The following is a 27895-nucleotide window of genomic DNA, read 5'->3' on the forward strand; positions in this document are numbered from 1 at the left end:
AAGCAACAACAAAATGACATCAATATATACACACAATGTATATACAGCTGTATGTATACAGTTACACAAGTGCATCACTTTTCCGAATAACATTAATAAGTGGCATTTCAATGTCTCACAACACCTGTTTATAAAAAGATGTACTTCCCAGCATAGTGTAAACATATTTACAATGTATCTCATTCTGCTAAACAGAACAAGGTTTAAAGTGATTTCTTAAACAAATGCTCTTGGAACAGCTAATTCCAGAGTACACAAAATGAGGGATTATTCTCTGTTAAGCCCTAAGTAATACAGAGTAGCTGGTTCAAGTAGTAATTATAAAATATGAGACAGATGAGAAACAGCGACAACATTAATTTCAACATCCTTGGGGATAGAAAGGTCTCCATCTGTTATGGGAACACAAAATAAGATTTTTCAAAACTAAGGAACCTTTTAAAAGTCCTTAAGAACTCCGATGACAATTACCTGCTACCACTTAATAGCACTGAGGCATAAACTAGGGATCACTAAGGCCTGTCTACTACTGGATAGAAGTGAATAAGGCAAGAAAGAATATACAGCATGGTGAAGTTGGAAATACTGAATTAACTCTCCTTCAGAAAATGGAAAATTTAACAAGAGACTTTACACTGTATACTTATACATAAGATGCAAATTGTTAGGGAATTTTAAAGGATTAAGATGTATTACTAAATTACCAAGACATATAATATATGTATATATATTAGGAGCAGAAAGCATTGAAGATGAGCAGTAGGTCTACTACTGCATCATCATGAAGCAAAGCAACAAATTAAGGATAAGAAAATGGCACAGAAAAATAGTTATTGATTTCTTCATATCTTTCCTCGACACATAAGATTCTAGGCAATATCAGCTGGGAGCAAATACAAAGAATAGTCACAGATGGAGGTATCATTACAACAATGTGCCGGAAAATGGTAAACTAAAGAGCAACAAGTCCTGAGTATGTAATACTCTGCCTCTAAGAATTCTGTCCATTTCAAAATGTTTTAGGTGACCTGCTCTGAAGAGACAAAACCAGCTGCTCTTTAAAACCATGTCCAATATTGAAGCATTATCCAACACTGTAGCCATTTTCAAGGCAAGCTCTATTATGAAGTTGGTAACTCTGAATGTATGTGTTTTCTTTTTGGTACTGACTGATGAAACAGATACAATGGCTGGAATGAAAAGAGAACAGTTGGATGTGTATGAAAGTAGATATTACAGACATTAATTTTTCTTGTTTCTGCAAAGGTAAATTGCATTTTGATAACCATAGGAACTGTGTTCATTTAGTAGACATCCATTCCAGGCACTGGAAGAAATAGACACTATTGAAAAGACGATGAGCATGTAATTATCACGACACAGACAGCAACCAGGGTTGCATTAAATTTATTCACATAAATTTGATTTAGAAATGACCTCACATAATGGTTTCCCAGGATAGGAGAGCTAAAGGGAGAGGCATGATACAAGCATCATTGAAATTAAATTCATCCATCATTAGGATAGAAGGCAACAATTTCTTCTGGACATTCTACAGCAGAAATAAATCTGTTTAGGACAGGAAGTGATGCAAATACAAGTAATAATTAGTAAACAATACCACCTGAAACTGCAGAGGAAACATGACTGTGCCAGATCCCTTAGCCTTGACATTAGGGCCTCTCCCATAATCCAAAAATGAAATCCCCTCTCTTCTGAAAGACAGAAGGAAAGAAGGGTTTCTACAATGATTTAAATGGCAAAAATCTCAGCCTAAGAGTTTCCATCACAACATGTGTTTTTTTTCCCACATAAATGCAGAAGAACTGCTACATTTATTTACAGATTTTAAGTTGCTTTAGTAAAATGATGTTTAATATTAGCCTCAGAAGTTAGGCACCATCACTTGTATTCTTTCTTAAAATATCTATCACAAACTTTAAAAACTGGCCCCAAAATCTGTGTTAGCACATGGGAACAGTTCACCTCCAAAATTCCTTTTTACTCTATAAACGATGAAGAAAGTACAATGTTTCAGACTGCCAAAAATCTGATGCCAGAATGCATTCTGAAGCCACTCAGAGGAGCACTCAGTTTTTTTCAGCGATGATATTGTGTTTTCACAATATGGCTCTACACACCACACGCACTTGGATTTAAATAGCTTTTAGCATTTTAGCATTTTATGCACTCATATGCAATCATATGCGTACTGAAGCAATTCATCTAGGTGATTTGAATAACTTGTATCAGGCACCAGCACTTGATAATAACAGATGACAACCTAAACAGGCTTAAATTAAGTGCATAAAGAGAGGCTGACTAAATCCCAATGCATTTTCTATCAATAGGCTTCTGATGGAAATCTGTTTCTGAACTCTCAACATGAATTGATTTCAACTGTTGACTAAACTAAATACAGAATGCATTTCATTTTAAATTCTACTTATGTGACAGCCATCTCTGGCTGCATCTTATATGATCTAAAACAATGGGAAGAAAAACCTTGCTTGCATGCAGCACTAATTTTTCTACTCCTTTTCAGTTTATTTCTTTACACTTAGGATGGAGTAAGATGATCAACCCCAAAGAATGTGGTTAATATTTTGTGGGGGAAGGATCAATATTTCAGCTGGCTGATGCAAAGTATTAGATTAAAAATTGTCAGGCCAAAATGACATCTTTTTACACAGCAGTTGACAAGGTTTTGAAAAAATGATGCCTATTTTGCAAAAGCTCTCAAAATGCTTAGCTCTCAAAGGGAATCATGAAAGAGCTTTGCTTTAAATCACTACAAAATCAACATACAATAATTAAGATTTATCAAATATTGCACAATTTACCACAGAGCATATAAATATTCAAAAGAAGTGAAGGAAGTGAAATATTTAAGCATTAGAAAATGACAGTGTTAACTCCCGTAAAGCTGAGAAACTTATAAAATAGCACAGCACTATTAATCTAGTACTGGAATGCAAACCCTGAAGTAACTCATTTCATTGTACCACTCCACACTATCAGATTTCACTAAGCACTGGAAAAGACTGGTTAAAGACTGGAACAGCTGGCCCAAAGAGGCTGTGAATTCCCCATCCTCAGAGCTTCTCTGATCTCAGCTGGACAAGGCCCTGAGCAACCTCATGCAACTGTGACGTTAACCCTGTTTGGAGCTGGAGGCTGAACTAGACAGCTCCCAGTGATCCATTCCAACTTAAACCATACTGTGATTCAGATACTAAGTCCTGAAGGGTGGTTCCTTGAAGTCGTAACACCTGACTGAAGTAAAGTAAGCCTACTTTAAGGACAGCAAATACTTCAATTTAAAGTGATTCTAATTGTAAAAGAAAATATAGGACTGCTACATGACTTAACTTTTTACTGTAACTTACTGTGCACAAGCCACAATATATAAAATATCCAACTTTTTTTTTGCCATATTTTCCTCTAGAAAGGATAAATAAATAACAAAAAAGACTAACACTCCTAAAAGGAAGAAATTGGATTTATCGGGTACAGATATCATTTTTTGTAGGAACAAACAAGTATATAACAAATGATGCTGCTGGAATGGTGCTGAGATTAATACAGCAGACCAAGTACTACCTTCTATATATACATATGTACATGTATCTATATGAGCAAACCCATTTACATCAAGCTTCTCAAATAAGACTATTAACTCATTACTCCAAGGGCTCCTACTTTGATCTTCAGGATTCACTGCAAATAGGATTGTACTCTAGGTGTTCACATGTTTTAAACCTGAAAAGAAAGAAACAAGAGTCAAGCCTAGTTATTTTTAAGCTGAGCATCCTGTCATCAGAGGATGCTTTGCAAATTTTGCAGCCTATGTTTAAATGCAAATGACATAGCAACCTTTTTCACAGGCCACTATTTCTTTTTTTCTTTCTTTCTTTCTTTCTTTTTTTTTTTAATAGCTGCATTGATTCCTGCTAGTATGGTGAACAACTATCTGTATTCAGCAGAGCATACAGTGTGTCTGCATCAAACAAGAAATAGTGCCTCATATGAAATGCTAAAGATAAAAAGGAAGGTAACGGTCTCTCTTGAAAAGCATCTTGTTCCTGCTGTACACTAAAGGAGGCGTGGATTTGATCACAGAGATTGTATTCAGTCCACGCGTAAGTAGAACAGAGTAGATCTAAGGTCATGTGAAGGTTAATGGCTTGGGACCTGAACAGTGCTGCCACCTAAATTCTGTTATCAGCTGCTGGATGATTTCTGTTCTGCTAGACCATGGTAACCATGGTTATGATATCACATATGATCAGCAGGAAGCAGCAGTATTCTTACTGATGACAGCAAGAGCTGCTACTGATGGATATTGTCGTACTGGCTGGTCACAGAACGGAACCTCTCACTGCTACTGCAAATTACTTCCCCTGATGCTGAATCTGAGCCTGAGCACAGAACTCTGCTCTTCACATAACTTCATTTGCATGACCTCTCGTCACTTTGTAGGATCAGTAACACACGAGTTCTACACACAAAGGCTATATGAACTCAAATTCAGGTGGCAAGGTCCTTGCTGAAAATAGCACTTGAAGAAGGAACTTCCTCTTTCTGCTCTTCTGCCACAAGTACGTACCTTCCCATAAAGCAGGCCTCATCTATAATCCTGTTTGGGTTCACTCAAAGCACAAAAGCCAAAACTTCCTCTACAACCTGTTGTTCTAAATTCTCCCAATACCCAACATATCTGAATCACTAGAATGAACCCTTTCTGCATGTATTCTTTTGTGATGCCACTCTTATTGGAAGGCAAGTCAGATTGTTGTTCCTAGCTGAGACAATCCGCAGGTAGATGTGTGGTAACATCAGTGTTCCTTCTCTCAAGCCCTTGTTAATTGTACTGAACTGCCAGTTACATATTTCTTTTATATTCGTATATTTGGAGAGAGATGGGTAACTGTCAGAAGCCACAGACCGCACCTGTATGACTTAGCTACTGTCTGAGGGATACAGGACTCTTTACCATGGAGTTTCACGAGAAAACAACAGAATTTTGGAAACAACATTTTTCCTGCTTTTATCACAAGAATGTGAATTCATGATGAGATACGAGACCTGAGAATTAGCATTCCGAGTTCAAGAAACAAGCATGACTGCTTGGTGCACAGAAGATCCCCATGAGAGACTTAGGCAAAGTCACCCTACAGCTTCCATGTTTTTAGAATGAAATGGATCTTAGCTATCGGTGGGCACTGTCCTACTCTTCCATATGCACTTTCTAAGAGGCTATTTCATGTACCTCTTATTCATAGTTTAGAATGTTAAGAGACTTACACAGAACAGTCATAAGAACATTTGCAAAATACAAAGCATTTTAGGCATATCAATAGTTTATTCTGTGGGAGCATATAAAGGGAAAAACATTAAACTCAACTATCCTTTCAGAGCTGGTTTTCAGTATCAGTTTAAAGAGCAGCTGTTCATAGGAAAAAAAATATGTATTAAAATAAAAAGGTGAGAATTGGAAGCACATCTGAACCTCCAAGCAACATTTAATTTTGACAAGTAATTGAACAATAAATTGAAACGTAACTGAAATCCAGTGCAAAAAATATATAGGTCAAAAAGCCATGTTTTCTAAAAAGCAATTATACAAGTTCATGTGTTTTATGAATAAAGATGAATAACAACAGATTCCTGATATTTAGTAGAGATTCCTAATATTTTCATTTAGAAATTATTATAATAATACCTCTTATTGTAGCCTGTTTCAGGGACATCCAGTTTTCAAGTGAAAAATAACCTATAGGCAGAAGGGGAATTCAACTGTCCCTTACCTCTGATTCCTGAACTTTCTGTTCTTTGACATGGTTCAAATAAGTGAAGGCAAGGTTCAAATAAACCTTGCAAATAAAATGTGGCAACAAATTACAAAACAATAATAACATCTCGATAAGCTATAAATAAAGCAGCACTGCTGAATTTCCTGTCCTTTCAGAGAAGATGAGAACAATCTCTCAAAACGTACTAGCTGAGGTCAGGTCACTTCCAGTCCAACAAAGCCACATAGTTACATAAGGCAAGCACATGACTTTTTTAAACCTTGCTTATTTTATAGTTTTATCAAATACCTGTCATTGTCCCAAGACAGCATCAACACAATGACCATGGAGTGGTTCATTACAGCTGGAGGACATTAGAGTATTAGGGCCACCTTACACACTCCTACTTAAAGCAGGGGAAGGGACTAACCACTAGACTACAAAACTTTAGAAAAACAAATGCAGACAGACCTATATGCCGCTCAATCCAAGCAACTTCCATCTTTCATAATGTTACAAATAAGCATGACTTGTAACTTTTCAAACGGTTAAATCCATCTTGCACCTAGACGTTCTCTCTGTTGATGCTGCTAAATTACCATTTTTTTTTTTTCTATCAGTGTTAAACAGGACATTTGTAATTTGTTTTTCTCCCACAAATCAAGTATATTTGTGATATAATTCCCCAAACTTATTTTGTCCAAGTTTCCACAGGACAAATTTTCCTCATTTTGGGGGAGAGAGTGTAAAAGCAGCAGATAGCTCTAGCAAGTTACCAAAGTAATGTATTAACCCTTAGCTATGGGAAGGAAACTAAGCAACTTCCACACACGTACAGAAGTATTTTTTCCACGCGCTATGCACAGGTCTGCTAAAAGTGATCATTCCTGAAGTATAACACAGAGATTTAAGCGCTACTAATTTTACTGAAGCCAAACACTAATTTTCTATAAGCCACTGGACAGCTATCTTGTGGTAACACTTCCCGCTCTCAAATGGGATGGCAGGAATATATTTGAATAAATGGCATCACAAAGGAAATGCTCCAGCCATGAAAACTGCTCCTTAATACCCTGTAGATATTAATGCCAGAAACTGAAATAGACCATATTAAAGCTTTGTAAAGGAGGTCCAAACGTTCAATCTCCCAAGCTGTGAGCATGTACTTTCTACAACAACAACTGCAATCCATTTGTTTGTGACTGAGAGTTATTTCATGCACTGCAGCCTGTGTGAGAAAACTCCTGAGAAGCAAAGCACACTCTCCAGGCTTCTGTCAGCACAATGAAGAATACAATTTGATGGCAGAGTAATCTTATTCGTAGGCCAGTTGTGCAGCTTAGCTACATACAGGGGACACGGGGGCACCTACTTGCTGCCCCATTAGTTGAATTCGTTTCAGATCTAGCATATACAATTTAAATGATCAACTTTAAAGTCACCGGTGGCTCATTTCATGCATAGAAAGATGAATGTGCAAAGGACTGGTGTCCAGCAGCATGTTGGGACATTTGGCCTCAGCTAGTAGCCGCAGCAGGTTGTGACAGACAGAACACTTTTTTATGCCTGCAGCAGGGGTAGGACTGGGCACCTGGCACCCAAACAGAGACTGCACAGGGAACTGACCTTACCTGAAACGTAGGACAGGTTGAATAATGTGTAATTTTGCCTAAGTCCTCTGCTCATGCAGAAATCTGTCAATATTGGATTGAGTCTTTCTTGTAATGTTTCTCCAGGATCAGGACATCCGTTTTCCACAATCAGACATTCCAGCACTGGAATGCAACTCCAATGAGTAAAGCCACTTGAGTTCTCCCTTTGTTTTCAAGAATAATGCCACAGCTTAGAGCTGATATTCTCTAAGCTTCATGGGGGACAACATTTATTTTATGTCATCTCTAGCCAATATTCACAATCTCTCTGAACAGCACATTATGCTATGTCTAACCATAACATACATGCTGAAGGATTTGCCACCTTAAAAGAATTTATAGCAAAATTGGATCCTTAGGCCCCAAAAGTCACTCTGCCACAGTCCTACAACTGCATAGCAGTATCACAGCAGATGGTCTGACAAGAAGAAGAAATACTGCTCATCCTCCTAACTGACCCGAGGTACAGTGTGAGAGTCCTTGTGCAAGTCTCCTACATATTTTGCAGGAATGCAGCACATACTGTCTCCCACAATAACTTAAAAATAGAGAAGGGACAGACACTGTTGTGCTGCTTCCTTTCCAGTTTTCACTGGGAATATCATGGGTACCAGAAAAGACTTCAGTCAGAGCACTGTTTCGCAGTGCACTTTCCATCGGACCCAAAAGCCAGCTGTCCTTGGCTGCTACTTCAGTTCAAGTTTAGTTCCCATATTAGAACAAACAATCGTGCTGGGACTGGCCCTTTTGTTGCTGCATCTTTCCACTTCATGTTGATCTTACTGGCCCAGATATCCATTTCATGCAGCTTAAATCTTGGACAAACTGATAGTTTAGGTGAGATAAGGATTAAAATCAGAACAATGTGTTAAATGACCAATGACGTGATTTTAGATATACTAGTCTCATCCATCAGAGATTTTCACATCAAAATTTCATTTTAAAAAATTATTTATCCAAGCATCCTGAGATTTTTTCTTCCTTGGGACAATGCATTTTACAATACAAAGTACGAGTTGTATTACAGCTTTTTTTCTCTTCTAAACATCTGTTTTATTTTACTTCTGCAAAAACTAATGAAGTAAAACAACCATTGGAGTCTGCAGGATTGCTGTTCACAGCAGTTTGTGCTCTCCCCACCACTCTGTAGGACATTTTACTCAAATGAGGATTAAAGAACCATATTCTTTTTGTTTAGGCATATATTCCAATTCCAAATGGCTCTTGACTATTTACATTTTGGAAAGTATAGCAGCAAACAGTAGGACACAATGTAGAATACTGAGTTTATTAGAAGTCTGCTGATCTCAGCACAACAGATTTAATGAGCCTATTCCTTCTTTCTTTCAAGTAAACATGAAATTTACCTCTAACTTCAGTAAGAATCAGCTTTAAACCATGGTTAATTTCATAGTTCTACTGATTTACAGTGAAAGCCTCTTCGGTACTGACTTAACTCCAGCAGCTTCTCCAGCGGCCTGCAAGGAGCTTTGCACTCAGGCACTGGAACAACACAAAATAATAATACACACTGGAAACAAGTCAGCGACCGAACTCAAGGCTAAAGCCGCATTCCTGGAAACCCGCAGGCTTAACTTCAGCTGTGGCCACCTACAGAGGCTGGGTTATCCCCGGTTTTTGGGGTACCCCGAGAAGGGGGACACGGGCTGAGAGAACCCAGCCGCAGGTCTCCATGGCGGCGCGCAGGCCCGGCGGGCCGAGGCGGAGCCTGCCATTTTCGTAGCCGCAGCTCGGCTCCCCCTCCTGCTCCGCCCCGGCCCGGCCGATCGGCGGGATGGGGCCCGACATGGAGCCGCTGCTGCGGGCCTGGAGCTGCTTCAGGCGGAGGAAATTCCGGCAGTGCTCCGAGCTCTGCTCGCGGCTGCTGGAGGCGGCGCCCGGCGAGCAGGTAGCGGGGCCGGGCCGGGCGGGGAGGCCAGCCCGGGAGCGCCGAGGGGCCGGGCCGGGCCGGGCCGGGGTGGGGGTTCCCTCGGCGGTGCCCCCCTCTGTGCCTGCTGGTGCTGCTGGAGAGACCCGCTGCGAGCCCCCATTAGCGGGCCAGGGGCCTGGCTGGGGCGGCACCAGGCCGCCCTGCCCCTGTCCCTGCCCCGCCCCGGCCCAGGTGAGGGGAGCGCAGCCCTGACAGCAGCGGGGTGCCAGCGCTCCTCGCCCTCCCTGAACAGTTTGAGCTGTCGAAGGAGGAGAGGAAAAACCAAGGCCCAAAACTGTTCCGTTTGCGGGTGTTGCTGTTGATTTGACATAGATGTTCAGGTTTCACAGTGACAGCCCGTTTATCTCAGCCTGGATCCCAGCACTGCCACAGAGCAGCCCTCTCTGTTAACTCTCCTCAATTGCAAAGTTGGAAACATTGGGCATGTTTTATACCTACATATTTTTTCATTGATCTGTAAAAAGAAAGGATGTGGGAATTTTATGTCTGAATTAATATTTCTATATATGGCAAAGTTATTACTGCTAGATTTGGAAAGCAGTAATCAAATTGGCTGTCTGCATCACAGTTACTTTATAGTAAATTGTGTCTCCCAAAGCATTTTATAGGTACAGTTCTTAAGAATCTTGAAGGCAATTCTTTTTATCACGGGAAATAAATCTTTAAAGAAAGCTGCACAGTCACATGATTGTGTAAATGTAAAGCACAATAAGTGTTTACATTGGTTTAGGATAGATATTTTAAAAGTGCTTTTGTTTCTGGTTTATAGTCTAAGGCACCAACAAAGAGCCATGAGCAGAAAAACTCTTACTAAAGAAGACATTCCAAGAAAATTGGTCCTGAACACTAAATGAGTATCACTTCTGTGCATGCCAAAAACTTTTTTTAAAAAAAGTGCATGCATTTCAGCAGTGTATTTCCAACCTACCTGAAAGTTTAGTAGGAAATGTCTTTTGCTTTTTGTAGAGGTAAACTTGAAATATAATATGTTTTGCTGTAATTTTTGTGAGGAATCCTTAAGAGCACTTTATTAAACAGGAATTAATGATTAAAAAATACTTTAAAATGCATCACCTATGTTGGAAAAACTGGAATATTGGCTAAGTCATTTTGAAGAGTGCAACTTGAACCAGACATGCCAACTCTGCATACAAAATCTTGCTCTTGAAATCTATTTAAGTGAAACATTTTCTTACGATCTCAGTTAAAATACAGCTTCAATGTTCATGGCGGAGTTAACATAGAATGGAAATTCTCTATTTCAGTCAATTGTTCTCATGATGTTTTAGATGTAGAATTTTATTGTAGCCAACACATCTGTCCATGTACGCCTGTATTTTATTATTCCGCTTCTGATACTTAAAAGCCTGGCAGGTCGTTTCCCTAGCTGTGTTGTTGCACTTACAGCTCCTTACTTTCTAATGTCTGTTGCTTTCAGATACTTCAGGCCTAGAGAAAAGGAAATAGTAATATGCCTCGCAAATGTATTTTATATGTAGTTGAAACCTTACAAGCTATTTTGAATCTACTTAATATAACATAATGAAAAAACAAATCATGTTCATGTACTGCAGTGTGTTTACTTTGCATTTAATAGAATTGTTACTTCTATAAATCTTTGAAAAATACTAAACTCTAACATTGAGGCAATAAGAACTCAAGTGAGTGGCACATGTTAGAATACTCAAGGCAAGAGAACCATTTTATGTAATCCTGTATTCTAAAGGTAGCTTATTATTTTTGTTGCTGTGGTTGTGAATACTATAAAAGATCTAAGATTGCTTTTTTTTTAATTTATTTTAAGTTAATTAAGAATCCAAGACCATACTCAAGCAGATTGACTCTTGATTCCTCAAGTCTTTTTTACTTTTGAAAGTGGCGTTAATGAAATTGGTAGTTGCTATACATTTTGGTCAAACTTTATTTCTGTCCCCTATAACTGCCTACCAGGAAAATGGTGCTGTTGTCTGCTCATGTGAACTAAATTATTATTTTAGTATAACCTGGAGAAACATCTAAAACTAGGTATGTATATCATTTTCAGTGCCTAACCTGAAATACCCATTTTATTGTGCTTAAAAAGCACATAGCAGTTCTAAAACATTTGATGGTGAAATCCTGTCTTCCTTAATGGGAGCATTTCTGCAAATCAGGCCTATGATACGTCATGCTAGACACCAAGAAAGCAAACAGACAAATGACAACACTCACGGAAAGTTTGGATTAAGTGAGCTGCTGTGTACCACAAGGCAGTACTCAACTGCTGTGATCACAGTGCCATCTGTTCTCATCCTGTTGTCCCATATTTCACTAAGCACGTGCTTCCCAGCCTCTGCAACCAGTTGACAGAAGGATCTTAGAGCAGTAGCTTCCCTCACTGCGCAGGGATTCATTTCTTTGGACAGCATTAGAGGAGATGGTACAAACCAAGCCATAGGAGATGGTACAAACCAAGCCATAGGAGATGGTATCCTTTAAAGAGATGCCCAGGAAGGGTTGAGTTAAACTGAGACTGTTACAGGTCAGAACTTTTTCATGCTCAGGCATCTAGCCTTCTCCCTTGTAAGACATGATTTAATTATAAGTAAAAGAAGAGACTAACAGAACATAATCTGAGTTTGTCATGCCTGAAAGAGAAGACTGTGTGTCTGACAGCCTGTTTTTCCCAGCTGTGTCAGCCGGTCTGTTAAATGGTATCACCACTTCTGCCCCATTGCAACAGCAACACTATCACAACACTACAAGCAGTTGAAATCAGCTTTTTACAATACCCTAGGAAGTAGGTATTTTTGCCAGTCACACTTATAAATGAAATAATTTTTCTTGGCTAGTACATCCTGATATGTGTACAGAGAGTGGTAAATTAAGAAATATAGCTTAGTATTCTAAATGTGTCTTCTGTAGAACACAGTAAGACAAAGATGTTTTGAAGATCTGAAAAATAAGTATACTAATGATCTAATACTTATATTTACGTACGTTTACAAGCTATCTTAATTGGTCATAAGATGTGGTAGGTATTAGAAGCTTTTAGAGGTATGGTGGTGACCTTTTAGCCAACTTGGCTAAAATCAGAAATTTCCTTATGCAGCGGTATGAAATCAGTTATAAACTTGCATGCTTATAAAACACATCTGTAAAATCAAAACATTTAAAAACCAGTTATGTATTCCTAAAGAGTTCTTGAATAAAATGTGATTAACATTGTGATAGAGTGATAATTAACTCCTGCTGAGTTCTATTTTGTGGAAGACAAATATTTTTTATATAAAATATTTTGTGCACTTCTTCATTTAAAAATAGGAATATTATGTTTATTGATGAAGTTTACTTCTGTGATAACAATCTTATCTGAAGATTGATAAAACTGCATGTTCTGTGACCAGCATTTGGGCATACAAACACACAGAGCACTGATGTTCATTTCAGTTATTCCCTATTGTAACCAAGCAGGCGTTGTCTTCTGTGTTTATAGTAATAGAATGACCTAGAGGAAATACAATCCATGGCTGTCTCTGTTGATCATCCTGATTAGTTACCTAATCTGATTACTCTTCTTTGTGTTCCATATGTCAGATTCAAGGCAGTAAACCAGCACCAATGTACAAGGCCTGCTGTACTTTAACAAAAAATAAATAAATTGCCTAATGTAATTAATGGACATAAAGTGGATGTCCTGCCTTTAACTTGATTAACTGTCTGCTGTGAGAATTTGCTCTTGTTCATTTGTCCTTTTTTCTCCCATGGTGTACTTGCAACTGCTATTACTTGCATACTGTTTTTTGTACGATCATAGTAAAATATCATGCATATGTTCACACACATGGAACTTGATATGAAAAATCATCTTTAACTGAAAACAGTTATTGGTTCTAAAGTCTATAATTACTAAGCTTATGCATAAAAATCATTGATGTATACAGTAATGCCACTGTTCCTGGGTAATGTCTTTTGCATTTCTGCTCCTCTTGAAGAGCATTTTTGTATATACTGATTTTAATATTCTGCATGTATTAAATCGTACTCAACTGAAATAAATTGTAAAGTGAAGCTTTTTTAGAACATAGGGTATGTAATCTTGTTTCATTCCATTTTCAAGGCTGTAAGCATCAGAAGACTTCGTTTTTCTAAATATTTTTGTTCTTAAAATTAACCAACTTTACACATTAACTTTAATTTTAAAATGTCCTCAGTGGATTTAGAGATCTGAGTTAAATCCTTCCTTCATTGCTTTTACAATCTTATTAATTTCAAAGGAGATCTATATGTGTAAATGAAGAATAAATTTGACCTTTTGTTTTGAGGTACAGACTTACAGGGCAATGCTATTTGTTAATCCTCTCAAAGAAATCTTTACTCTGAATCTGGTTCCAATGGATTACTTGCACAAGTAGCAGCTACTGGATCCACCTATGTTAAAACACATTTTAATTTTAGTTTCTGTTTTTCCTATCTCGTTTTTAATGAGAAGATTCTGTCCTCTGCTTGAGGGCTATTTAAGATCTTAGATTAGTTCTTGTCAAAAACTAAGAAATTATGTTAGGATGTGCACCAAATACTAACACCTACAATTAAGACAGAACAGTTTTTTAGGAAGTATGGTTGGTCAACTTTAATTTTTTTTTGTAAGTGATGAGGGGTGTCGCTTTCTGAATATTTTTAGCAGTATGAACGCTCCTACATAGGAAAACTTGGTTCATTTTTATTTATTTATTTATTTAAACTAATGAACAGTGCCTGAAGTAAGATACACAGCTGTAACATCAAGGCATTTCTGAGTCAGTGTTGAGGTGGTGTTCTGAACCTTGCCCTCATTGGTTACTGTAGCACATATGGTATGGAAGATCACCTACTGCTCTTAAACCATTTTCTAGTACACCATATGTGCTGTAACACTTGGACACAATGGGGTGGGTAAAATACAAGCCCAGATATTGCAATGTCCTTTCCTTTATTGCTTAGTTCAGCTTGTTTTGTAGAAAACAAACACTATAAATAAAGTGACGTATTAAATGAACTCCGTGTTCTTTTAATAAGACATGATTAAAATGTAAAGGTGATTTAAGTGCCTTACTCAAGCACAGGTATATTGCAGACAGCTGAGATTAATCCCTCCATTAAAGTTTAGTTCCACATACTCAATTCATAAGCAGTTTTATGCACTCAGCACTGATGAGCAACTTTATGATTCCAAATATGATGCTTAAAAGCACATAGGAGTTCCTGGGTGCTACAGAAGGAAGATGGAGACATCATTAGTGTTCCAGGTACCTGCTGTCCTGGAATTTACTGAGTAAAAAAGGGAATCTCAAATATGAAGATGTAGACCATGTCTCCTACTATGCAGGAAAGGAAAGAGCCCGCCCTTGCCATTCTCTTGGTGAAGCATGAGCCAGCGGTGTGCCCTGCTTGCAAAGGAAGCTAACAGCATGCTGGGCAGTATTTAAGAGGAATGTAACCAGTAGACTGAGTGAAGTGATTTTAACTCTGTAGTTGACGTTTTCTAGTTGACATCTAGAATACATCCAAGTTTGAGCTCCCCCTTAAGAGATGTTGCTGAATTGGAGCAGAGGACCACTGAGGTGGTCAGGGGATGGAGCAAGGAGAGCCTGAGGGAACTGGAGTTGTTCACCTTGGAGAAGACATTGATGTGACCTGGTAACACCCTTCCAGTACTACTCTGAGGGTGTGAAGACAGAGCTAGGCTCTTTGCAGCAGTGAGAGACCACAGACATCAACTGAAATGAAAGAGGTTTTGACTTGATATAAGGAAAAACATTTCTCTGTAAGGATATCCAGGCAGTGGAACAGGTTGCACAGAAGCACTGTGCAATCTCCATCCTTGGAAGGTTTCAAGACCTGACAGGACAAAGCTCTAAGCAACCTCACGTGACCTCACAGCATGTTGCTTTGAGCAGGGCTTTGGACCTGAGAGCTCCTGAAGTGCCTTTCTGCTCTGAATTATCCTGTGATTCTATATTGAATCTAACATAGCTGGCTTGACTGTGGTAGATTTACACAAGGCCAGATATGTAAGAAATTTACCAATGCCTCTAGGACCAGAAAAGAAATCAGACTCTACAGAAGACTCATGGTGATGTAGAGAAAGTAATGTCTCTCTCTCACCCTCCCTATCTTTCCCCCTGCAGCTAGGTAATATGCTGGGGTCCCTGCAATTGAACAGCAGAAGCACCAAAGGATCATATAAATACTGTATAAATGTGATAATTGCACAGTAAATGATGATGGAGCCATTTTTCCTGTTGTTACTATTTACTCAATTTCACCTCAAGTTTTCAAGTGTATGGAACTTCCAGCTGTTTGAGGTAAACTTCATTAGGCCAGTGTTTTCCTTTGTTTATTGGATGGTGCAACAGGCCATTCATTTGAAGTTTTCTCTACATAAAACATTACTGTCTGGTATGCAATAAATATATCACTTCCATCATAAAGGTGCAAAAAAAAAAACAACCAACCTTTTGTCATGTGAAGAAAATTTCCTTTATGTACTTGAGTGATATCGGTGTCAGCACCACCACCAACTAACAAGGCATTTTATTGTGCAGGGATTCTAAAGTGCATGGCTTAATCATCTAGGTAACTGTTGAGAAATTTGCTTGCATTTTCCTTTTTTTTTTTTTTTTTTTTTTTTATGAAAATAGACCATCTTTCAGTTTAGTAATTCTGTAATGTTAATATATGTTTTGGCCAGCAGGATCCCACAGCAGCAAAAAAGCAAACAGTATCTGAAAAAAGTACTTACTGCAAATCTGCTTTTGTTCTGTAAAATATTGCTGAACTCAGAAATGTCTGTACATTGAGATAATACAATAAAATTGGAATTTGGATATATGTGTCAGAAAATGTTTCTGCAAGATAAGGAGCTCACAAAGTATTTTGATTTAATTTCATAATTCTTTGGGTGTTCTTTGTAACTTTTCATTGCTTACTGTCTCCATCCTTCAATTTCTCTTTTCTTTTCAGGAGCCTAATACCGGATACTCCGTGTTTGAGGTAAAATTCTTTCCCTAAATACAATTATTAGACGCAATAATTAGGAAGTATTTCTAATATGCTGAATAATACTTGTTTCATTGTTAAATCCTTAATGGCATAAACTTGTTTTTCACCATTGGTAAGGCACTATTTTGATAAGGGGTATTTTAAATAGGCAGCTTTTACACTAAATAAACATGTATTTCTCTCATATATTTTTTCAAGTTTATTCAGCAGTTCAGTAGCTCAGTGCCTTCTGAAAGCTACAGTGAATCTATCTTGAATAAAATGACCTCCATCAGCTAGCGAGATTAGGAAAAAGCCAGTGTGTATTTCACAGATCGAACAACCTTTATGTTCTTCGGGCTGTTTCATGTTTCATCTAATCCAGTGTAATGGTGGGCTATTACCCATGCCCTTCCTGCTCTTGCAGCTCTTTCTCCTTGCCTACCTTGTGTAGAGTGTGAAATCTTGAAGCTGCGTGATGATCCCTTGCTCTACTAATGGAAGACTGAGAGTAATGCGTTGTTCATTCTGTCCATGTTACTACTAGATTACGGCAATAGAAAGGATAGTAATGTGCAAGTCTTGCCTTCTTTTGGCCCTAGTCCAAAGTTAGTAACATATTTTACAAGTCTCCTATTAATTCCAATTAAGTCATGTAAGTCATTTGCATACAAAATGAATTCAGGGAAATACTGCTGGATATCTTCTTGACTTTAAAGATTATGTTTCAAGGTAGTTGCAGTCTGTTCTTTTAGGCTCTATGTTGTACAGAATAAAATTTGTGATAATGGAACAGATTATTGGAGAATGAAACTACAAATTAATTGGAGATGAAAAGATGTTTAGATTTAGATTTTAGGTTTAGATTTTTTCAATTCAATTTTTGGGATTTTCAGGAACAAGAGGAAGATATTTGATTCACTGACATCAATTTTCAGAAACTAAGTGAAAAACAATTATGTCGAACACTGCTTCTTTTCTTTTTTGTAATATAGGCTTCCAAAGAAATAGTGATGTATTCTTGAATACATCTTGAATTCAGAAATATATTACATTTCTGTTCTTATAGTGCTTAAGATATTCCTTCCCTCTTCAATTAATATTAGTTATTGTAAAGTTCTGTTCTGATTATAAGGTAAGCAAGATAAATTTGTTATTATGTAGTGAATATGTAATGAATATGTGGGTTGTCTGAAATGAGCTGTCCATTTCTTGTTCCTGCTAAGTGTCCAGTTCATAAAAATAGGCGTTTTCTTCATATACAACAAGCATACTGCTTGTCACAGAACAAAAGTGTTGGTCTCTTTGGTGTTTTTACCCTGGTATGCATCTGCATTCTGCCATAGCCACTCTCTCCCCCTGCTAAAAGGAGAAGGGGGAGAAAATATAAAGGAAAGGGCTCAAGGGTTGAGAAAAGGACAGGGAGATCACTCAGTTATTGTCACGGGCAAAACAGACTCAGCACAGGGAGCTTAATGTAATTTATTGCCTATCACTAGCAGGCTAGAACTGTGAGAAACTAAAAGCAAACTAAAAATACTTTTCCCCCATCCACCCTCTTCCATGTCCTTCCCCCAAGCGGTGCAGGGGAACAGGGAATGGGGGCTGTGGTCAGTCCCTGACACTTCATCTCTGCCACTCCTTCACGGTCACTCTCTTCCCCTGCTCCAATGTGGGGTCCCTCCTGCAGGATACCGTCCTTCCCATACTGAGCCTGTGGGGAAAGCCTGCAGGATGCTGTCCTTCCCAGACAGAGCCTTCCCAAACTGAGCCTGCCCTTCAGCAACTGCTTCCACATGGCTCTGTACTACGGGGTCCAGCTGTCAGGAGCAAACTTCTCCAGCACGTGTCCCCCACAGACAGCAGCTCCCCCCAGACCCCCTGATCCTGCGTGGGCTCCTCTCCACAGGCTGCAGCTCCGGCCCGGGGCCTGCTCCTGAGGGGGCTCTCCATGGGCCACAACCTCCTCCAGGCCACATCCACCTGCTCCACCAGGGGCTCCTCCATGGGCTGCAGCGTGGAGATCTGCTCCATGTGGAACCCATGGGCTGCCGGGGGACAGCCTGCTCCACCAGGGGCCTCTCCACAGTCCACAGGGGAACTTCTGCTGCGTGCCTGGAGCACCTCCTGCACTCCTGCACTGACCTCAGGGTCTGCAGGGCTGGTTCTCACTCCTCGCGCTCCCAGCTGCTGTTGTGCAGGAGGGGTTTTTGTTTGTTTGTTTGTTTGTTTGTTTGTTTTCCCTTTCTTAAATCTGCTCTCACAGAGGTGCAAAAAACATCATTTATTGGCTCAGCTCTGGGCAGTGGAAGGTCCCTTTGGAGATGTCTGTAACTGGCCCCTATCTAACACAGGGGCAGCTTGTGGACTTTTCTCACAGAGTCCACACCTGCAGCTCCCCACTACCAAAATGTTGGCATGTAAACCCAATATAATCCTGCAGAGAGAGAGCAGATGATACAAATGGAATCTGAGACAACAGTTCAAGTAGATAAACTTGTGCAAAGTAGAGGTGTCAATGATATCTTCGTGTGGTTACTCAGAAATATATGAATTTATTTTCTTGGCTTTTTTGTGATCGTAAGTCAGCTTTCCTCTTGCTGTTGGCAATGTGGCTCTTCCAGTTTAGTGCTATTCTTACTCATTTTAATTGACGTTTTTCAGCTTCTGCATTAGTTTCAGATTAAAACGTTATAGGTTTTCACAGAGCAAAAGCTGTGCATTGTACTATAGTAAATTACTAAAGCCAACTAAATGTTACTTTTGTTTTAAAATGGGTCTTGTTAGTAGTAGTTAAGAATTCTGAAGTTAAGAATTTTGAAGTAGTTAAAAATTTTCTTGTCTCCTAAGGTAAAGGTCATCTTTCTGTAGCTTAAGTAACGAATTTGACATTCTTCTCTTTCTTGCTATTCTGATCAGAAGTCCTATAACAAGCATTCCTACAGGCAATACAATCATCTACAGACTGATGCCTAATTAACGAATAATACATGATATTCAATATTATTGTTGGCTGTGAAGCCCCAGACTAGGAGCTTAAGACTGGAAGCCCAAGGAACCTATTTTTCATGACAGATATGTCTGATATTCACAACGAAACATATTACTTTTAAAAACATGTTCTCTGATCTTTGTTATTGGAAAAAATCAGAGCAATATATCTATACTGATGTTAAGAACTGTCCTGTTTTAGCAATTAGCTTAGAGAAGTTGCTACTTTTAATTGCCAGAAAAAAAGATCATTACTATGGGCAGCTTTTCTTACAACCGTTAGGAAATTAGCCTGTGTTTGAATATACCGAGAGCTCTAATTGCAGCATGTTCTCAATATAGACTTGGTTACATTGACTTCAGACATACATGTCTTTGAAAAAAAGCAGAGTATCTTCAAGTTGTTAAGAAATTCAACAAACTAACTACTTGTCTAGAATAATGAAAGATGATTAAGGATATTGAACATCTAACTGTAAATATAAGTGCTAATTAAAGGTTGTCACCCTACTACATAGGAAGAAACTAAAAGATAATAAAGCGAATCTAGATTACGTCTGTCTGGCCTAGATTCAAATCATCCTGCTCTGCTACTTTCTCTTTGTACTTGAACAAAGGTTTCTAACTGTGGCTGAACTGGCTGCCTAGATGCATCTATTTCTGCTTGGAAGAAAATGAATGTTAAATATTTCAACATATTTAGGTATACTTTCTTTTTGGTAGGCAGTTATAAAGTTGCATAGAAATGTTTTATCAGGTAAGGTTAGAGGAAGGCATGGTCTGAGAACTGATGAACAAGAAATGTCCCATTACATAATGACTTAAATTATGAAATCTTTTATCTCTTATTTAAAGAACAGATGTTGCCGCGTATTGGGCCTTCAGTTCCATTAAGAGTAGCATCATTCTGTTCTATTCTGAAATGTTTCCTTGGCAAATATTAATAACGCTTGGGTTGTATACCTTGTCAGAAAAGAAGCAAATCTGGTTATTTTGATAGTAGTAAGTTTTACTGTGGGTGATGTATGATCTGTTCAATCAAGAAAGATCAGTGATTGATCTTGTGGCTCCCTTTAGCGTGCAAGCTCTATGAGTACATTACAGGCATATTAATTATCAAGGAAGTGATGGGATCTATGCTTATTTTGTTGGTATTTCAGTACCAACTGGCGTTGTTTGTTTTCTCCCCATTGATTTGCTATCTCTATAGTCTACATGGGGTTGTCAGGTAGTCTAAGGTTATGTTTGCCTTTCCACACTATTCATATCACACCCCAGGACGTTTAACGTTGCAGTTTATCATTTCAGGTCACTAGTAAGTACTCCAGTAATCTCACAAACTGAGATGCTTATATATTTACACATTTTTACAGCTGATGCTCTGAAAAAAGGAGTTTGAGATGATCATTTTAAAGACTATCACTTCTAGATACTAAATGCTATAGTAATGTATCTTGAACCTCTGGTTACAAGATTTTTCTTCTTTCTCTACAGATGCCTGTGAAGGGTATTGCTTTGCATTATAGTGGCTTTACTTAGCTTCCTTTCCCATCCTAATTTAAACAAGGTGTCCGTCAGCAATGGGTTTTGAATGGCACGTGGAGCTGAGGATTTCTTCAGAAGCAGAAGATCTCAGTTGCCTATGACATAAATTAGTCATAACTTTGATCAGGCATGAAATTCTGTCCTCCAAACTCAGGGACTTTACCTGTTCCACTCCAAAGGAGTGTCTAAGTTCTGGTCCCCTTTCCACCTCTGTCAAGCAACTGTATGTCTGGATCAGCAGGGAACTGCCAGCATACTGCCTTGATCAATGGGACAAGCAATGCGTGAGCCTGCTGGGCCTACCTGAACACTTGGGCTCCCCGTGTGCTTTCCCAAACATGCTGTGGCCACGCTTGAAACTGCACTTATGACCTGCATGTCAGGCAATGGATTTGAAGAGCAGCATTAGGTCCACCTATAGTGTATGTTCAGATATACCCAGTTGTTCGAATCAATAGCTTATTCAAGTTTATTAAAACTGTGAAAGGAGCAATAAAATATTTTTTAAAAAATGGCAGAAATGCTGTTTAGATAATTTAATTGGTGACCTGAAGATATTTATCTTTTTGTACTTTATCCTTATTCAGGCTGCCTGGAGCCTGAAAACACGAGCTTTGACAGAAATGGTGTATGTGGATGAAATCGATATGGATCAAGAAGGAATTGCAGAGTTGATGCTAGATGAAAATGCCATTGCTCAAGTCGCACGTAAGAACAATTTTCTCTTAAGTACACTGATGCAGCAGGAGCTGTTTTGGTCAGGATTGTCATCTATCATAAAACAGTACACACTGGAGTGGTCTGTTATGGCTTTTACCTATTGTTACAAGAAGAGCTTTCAGTTTTTTTCTGATTGCATTGACCACATGATCTTAATATACTGCTTAGGCCTATCTTCTAGGAATTCGGATAAAAAGTGTTTTGTCAGCTTTTCCTCTGCATCTCTGTACTCACTGTCTCTTTTCCATCAGTGCATTGATTTCTGGCTTCTTCTCTAGTGGGAAACAAAAGAAAAATAAGCCCTTCATGTACTACGTATCCCATCCTTATGCCTATACTATAGGCAACAGTCAGGCCAAATCTGACATCTCTGATTCATTGCAGTTCCTACAAACATTTTCTAAACTGCTTTTGTTCTCTTCTGCTTTTCTCTTCCTTTTCCTCTCTTGCTTTCCATGGCACTTTTTCAGCACTGTCGTTGTTTCCTGCGTGAAGCTCTTTCCAGTTTCATCAGTTCTATCTAAGTGGGCAGTCGTTATAGTCTTCCATTACTTTTGTACATTTTGGCATTATTTCAATTTGCTGTGTTTCTCTGTTATGATCCATATGGCAATTTTTATGCATCTTATTAGATACAGCTCTCAACCACCTACCATGTCAGAGAATTTAAGGGAAGAACTGGACATAGATTAGAACTAATTTTTGAATAATTAAAAGCTTTTCTTACCTGGATAGAAGCAAGCAACTGCATATTTCTATTTATCTGATTGCATTTTTTAAAATTGTCATTACATGCTTGGTCACATATAAACAGTCAAGTTGTGTTTATACATTTTGATAATTTAAGTACATGTATTTGTCTCAAAACAGCATAATTTCACTTAGACTTTTTGCCCCCTGTGGTAAAGACCATCTGCCAAGAAAAATCATTTGAAGAATATTATTGAGAAATGGGGCATTCTGGAAAAATTCATACTAAACTGAAAAAGATGTGACTTTTTGGATAGCATGTCACAAATTTCAAAGACAAAGAAAATTGTTATGATAGTATAACCTGCACTCCCAAATCACTGAGATAAATAAGACTTTGCTGTTCATGCTTCAAATCTACCACGCGTGCCTGAGATAGCATATAGTTTGTTGGAAAGTATAAAAACTTTCCAGAGAGAAAGACTGCAGTCTTCAGTAAATTACTAAATTTGCTTGTATCAATGTATGCCATATCCCTAGTGGGAATTATCAGCTGTGGCTTCAGCTGTTGCTTCTTTGTGTACTTTTTATGCCAGATATGAAGTCTTTATTTTCAAACGCATATTTTTATCCCTTTTAATATCCCTTTTATATATATGTATAGTCTTTATATTCAAAGGTGTATAGAGTAAATAGCTAAAACTGTGATTAAGTCATTCAGTGATCTTTTCTTTGATGAACTAAATTAATGTTTCATTTTGAGGTTTATCTTTTAATAGTTGAATTGAGTCTTGAAACTCACATCTTGACCCTTTCCTATTTATCCACATCCTTTTTCAGTTGTAGTCACCAAACCAACAGTCTACCGGCACATGTAGAAAACATGGTTTTCTTCTACAGCTTAATTTTACTTTCTGTGTACCAATGAATTACTTTTCTGTTAAACTTTTTATATCAAAGGTAAGCACAGGTATCACTTCTACATGTGACAATAAGAATGGATGCTTGCTGGATGTGGGCTTTTTCCGTTGCTGTTAAAAAGTGTTAGCTGTAGTTGGTCTTGACTCACGGTCTTTTACTGAGGCAAATCTGTCAGGATATCCTCCCCCACTCTCATTATAGCTAACACCATTTAAGATTTTTAGATGTGTAGTTATACCGACCATAGTACAACTCATATTGTCTGTAGCTTGCCTACTCAGCAGTTCAAATTCTTCTACATCAGTTAAACTTGCACTTCAATTTTTCATCTGTCCCTATCTTAGTTTCCCGACAGAACTATCTTAATAATGATTTAGCTCTCTCTTGCACCATTAAATTATTAATTATATACAGTCCATGAGAAACAACTACTTTTCGGTGGCTCCTCTTCATGCATAAATTCTGAAATTTGTATTCTACATGTTTTTTAAATTCTTATTGTTTTGCTGTATTAATTTTCCAGCATTCTTGTTTATTAATGAAAATACCCTGTAGCATCATTTTACAGAAAGTTCCTAGTCTGTTACCTTTGAACTCAACACCATCAATTTTATCAGCTAAGGTTGTAGTCTTGTTAAAATGTGTTACCTTGACAACATATTTTTCAGAAACTCATACTAATTGGCATTATGGATAATCACAGCTATTTTATTAACTAGGGAGTTAAAGGAGTCATCTGAAGTCATCCCTGACTGCTGAAATTAAGCTCTTAAATTCTGCAGCAGCTTCTAATGAGCACATGAATTGCTGTTTTCTCTTGATGCCTGTTCATAGCTAGTTCAGTTGCAATTGTCAAAGTAGGGCTCAGAACTGAGTTGCTTAGGGTGAGATCAAGGGAAATAAATCCTGTAAGCATTCTCCAAGTACATGAAAGCACAAAACAAAAATGTCTGGAAAGGGATTTAAATGCCCTGTCTTTTTTATCATATTGTGGTAGCTTTAAAAAGATGCTGAGAAAGTAGAAGAGTAGTTCATTGTTTGCTAGCCTGAAAAGTTGAAAGCCCTTCATCCATTTCTCAGAAGAAAGAAAAATGCCCTACATACTACCGTAGAAACTCTGCTTGGTGGACTGTCCACCCTTTCTGTTGTGGAGTGAAAAATTCAAGGTTCACAGTACTTTAAAGAGCACATAAGCAACAGAGGCTGTAAGTGTGGCTAGCCAGAGGAGAGAGAATCCTGAGTTCTGGTCCTTATTTCAGCATCATTTACATATTTTCTTGGATTTACCAAGGAGATCATGGTTAATATCTTTTTTATATTATTTAACTTTAAATACAGCTGGTTAAGAGCCAGGTGGCTATTAAAATATTAGAGGCAGAGGTGCTTAACATCAGCCTGGTTTAAGAAAACTAGAAATTATTTAGATTGAGTTCGAGGTTATCAATTTGGATAAGTCTATTCATGTTCTTACTTAAATAGTGGAATGGTAGTGTCTCAGACAAAATTACATCTTGAGGGTGGGAGACTGAGAGAAGACTGAAGAAAGGGCAAACCTGGGGGGTTACACTGTGCGAGAAAAAGGAGGCAGGAAACTGTCTAGCTGTCAGTATATAACTTCAGTTCTTGGAAGTGATTGGAATGGTATAATAGCTGTTACAATGTTATAATAGCTGTTATAGCTAGAAATACCTAGAAAATAAGCATGTGAGCAACAGAGATTTGTCAAGAACTACCTTTTTCAACTTAAATCTCATTTTCGTCTGTACACAGTAGCAAGTGGTGGACAGACAGGCAGATGTAGATACCATATCTTACTTTTAAACAAATTTTTAAAACCTTATCTTAGACATTCTCGTAGAAGGCTAGAAAAAATTATTATAATACAATGTCAGTAAAAGTGATATATATTCAGGAACTAGTAATTCTTAATGATCCACGGTCAAAGCAGAAAGTTGTGAAAAGGGGGACCCTCTATTTGTTTGCTAGGGCCCAAACCAGTTCAGTATTTACATTGATTACCTTTGGATATAAAGTTTGAAATTTACTATGCTCTAAATTGTGGATGGGGGTCCTACAAAATCTAGTGACATGAGATATCTGTCCTATGGCTAAAGATTGTGGCTTACTTGATCAAGCCTTGATAGTATTTGAATCCCAGGTAGAAAATATACCATTTTAAATTATCTTGATCTCATTATTCCAATAGCCTTTCTTACTTAATCACTATCCTAAGATATTCTTGAGATGACAGTCTGTTTTGGTATGTGCACAACGGCAATATTGCTTGCCTTCACTGAAGAGAAGGACTCAAATGATAACTTAAAATCCAGTGAAATGGATGTTGTACAGGTACCAGTGTACAGGTACTAGACATTTGAAATCTGTAGGATATGTGAGGGGAAAAAGGAAGGAGAAACAGAGCATTCTTACCATCTACAGAGAAAGGGTGAAGAGAGAAACAGAACTAGAGGACTAATCTACAGATTACTTTTTCCCATGTTAATGATGGCATCTTTCTTGCAATAATCTGACAATTTACCAGTAGTACAATGCAGTTTTGTTTCTTGTTGTCTTCTTTGTCTAGTGCTATGTCTCTCCAGTTTGAACCAAGAAATTTCCAGTTCATTGTAAGACACAGGCATTTTAAAGCCCCTGGGACAAGGGTGTAGTATCTCAAGATGAAGTGAACAATGCTCTTATTTTATAGGACCAGGAACATCTTTGAAAGTCCCTGGAACTAGCCAAGATGCAGGCCCCAGCCCAGCTGTTAGGTACGTGATAATTTTTTTTTAAATGTGACTTGTTGCGCATAAGCAAATCCTAAATTTAACTCATAAAAATGAAACTTCCAATATAAGTGTTTAAACTCTCTATGAGTAAATATCATTTGACGTGAGGTTAATGTGCTTACCATCTCCAGGCCAGTAACTCAGTCAGGAAGACCTATTACAGGATTTGTGAGACCCAGTACACAAAGTGGACGGCCAAGTACTATGGAACAGGCTATAAAAACACCTCGAACAGCTCTCACAGCTCGTCCAGTAACTAGTGCTTCTGGGAGATCTGTCAGGATAGGAACGGTAAGTTGCTTGACTTTGTTCTTAGAAAGCATCTTGATCATAGCACAGTGACATTGTACTTAACTTAAAAGCTGCATCTAAACTCAAGTTTGAGGGAGGTCAGTATTTTTAATATTTTGTTTAAACCGTCTTCAAAGTCAAGTTTGAAAATGCTACCTCGTTAGTTTGCTAGTCTATTCACAGATAAAATGTACATATATGCACAAGTTCACAAAAATTCATATAAGTTTACAAATTCACAAGTTTTTTGAGATTGATTTTTATTCACTGAAGACCATGAAAAGACTATGACATGATTTCACCATAAGTATGGCGGAACCTGTAAGATTTTCAGTTTACTGCAAAGCAATTACTAATCTCTCAGTCTCTATTACTTCTGAAGATAAAGAAAATGAGATGTACTCATTTTATTCTTCTTTATTGTCAAAATTAATACACTGCAACAGGCATGAGTGTGTAATACTGATTAGTAGCATGTTATTGGCAAGTTCTTAATATCATGGGTACAAACGGATCTCCCTAAATATTTCTTGAAGATCTTTTATGTATCCCACCTGCCTTCAGTCCATCTAACAGTGTAAGCTACATGCTTAGGCACATTATAGAAGTGGAGAGAGGGAAGAAAAAGGTAGTTCCAGAAGGTAATTCATGCAACCTCTTTCAGGGACTGTATGGGAGTAGGACAGATTCCTCACTTTCAGAAAAGATGAAATTAAGATGAATCCCTATTATGAAGCAGATGAATGCACCTAAAACTATTGTTTTATTTTTTTTTGGCATCTTGCTACTATTTTGAAATTTTTCAGGAAAAGTGTAGGGGATCTTTCCACTTAAAATCTTGTTTCTGCCCTTCAGGCTTCAATGATAACAAATCCAGATGGCCCTTTCATAAATCTGTCTCGACTGAATTTAGCAAAATATGCTGAAAAACCCAAACTGGCAAAGGTATGTAATTATTCTGGTTATGATTGTGATATCTAATTTTCTAGCATCATTCTAATGACATTATCATTCTAATGGTGTTATACATGAGATTGGGGATAGAAAGATTGATGAACTGTGTTCATAAAAATAGTGTGTTACTTATCTTTTGTCCACTAACAGGGGTTACCAGACTTGAAACTGAAAATATATGTGTGAAGCAGTCATTTTGAAAGGATAAGGTAGCCCAAACCTGTGGATATGCTAAAATACTCTAATAGTAAATTGTTTTGAACTGTGTGTATACAAGTGATGAAGAGCAACTAAAAAAAAAATAAGGGGGGGGAGGCGGGGGGGGGCAACACAGCAGAACCCTTCTGATTGGCCAGAAATGCAAACAGATGTCAATCCTGACCTAAAAAAGTTCAACTGGTTTGGATTTTTCTCTTTGATTTTATGTCATGAATTTATGTCAATCTTTTTTATAAAAAAAGATTCCATCTTTTTTGTTCAGAATTCATTTCATTTTCAGTTAAGTTCTTATGATTGATAGCGATTGAAACTGAGGCCATCTGCCCAACTTGTGGTCTCAGCTCTGAGTGGAAGGGACCTAAAAATTGTGTAATG

The 27895-nt window shown here is 38.0% G+C and overlaps 1 protein-coding gene across 2 annotated transcripts in view; it reads left to right on the top strand.

The window, feature by feature from the left end:
• Nucleotides 1-9051: 9051 nt before the first annotated feature.
• The window catches only part of TTC8 (tetratricopeptide repeat domain 8), a 44609-nt gene continuing 25765 nt past the window's right edge, over nt 9052-27895 (top strand). Inside the window, exons 1-6 of one of the 2 annotated variants that reach the window (XM_035328943.1) lie at nt 9052-9356; nt 16383-16412; nt 21524-21644; nt 25975-26038; nt 26188-26347; nt 27203-27292. In XM_035328943.1, coding sequence (XP_035184834.1) covers nt 9243-9356; nt 16383-16412; nt 21524-21644; nt 25975-26038; nt 26188-26347; nt 27203-27292 — 579 coding nt within the window. In that variant the 5' untranslated portion in view covers nt 9052-9242. The remainder of the gene's footprint in view (nt 9357-16382; nt 16413-21523; nt 21645-25974; nt 26039-26187; nt 26348-27202; nt 27293-27895) is intronic. The other variant, XM_035328944.1, reaches the window with a different exon arrangement.

This window comes from Oxyura jamaicensis, chromosome 5, assembly GCF_011077185.1.
Source record: "Oxyura jamaicensis isolate SHBP4307 breed ruddy duck chromosome 5, BPBGC_Ojam_1.0, whole genome shotgun sequence".
NCBI classification, from domain to species: domain Eukaryota; kingdom Metazoa; phylum Chordata; class Aves; order Anseriformes; family Anatidae; genus Oxyura; species Oxyura jamaicensis.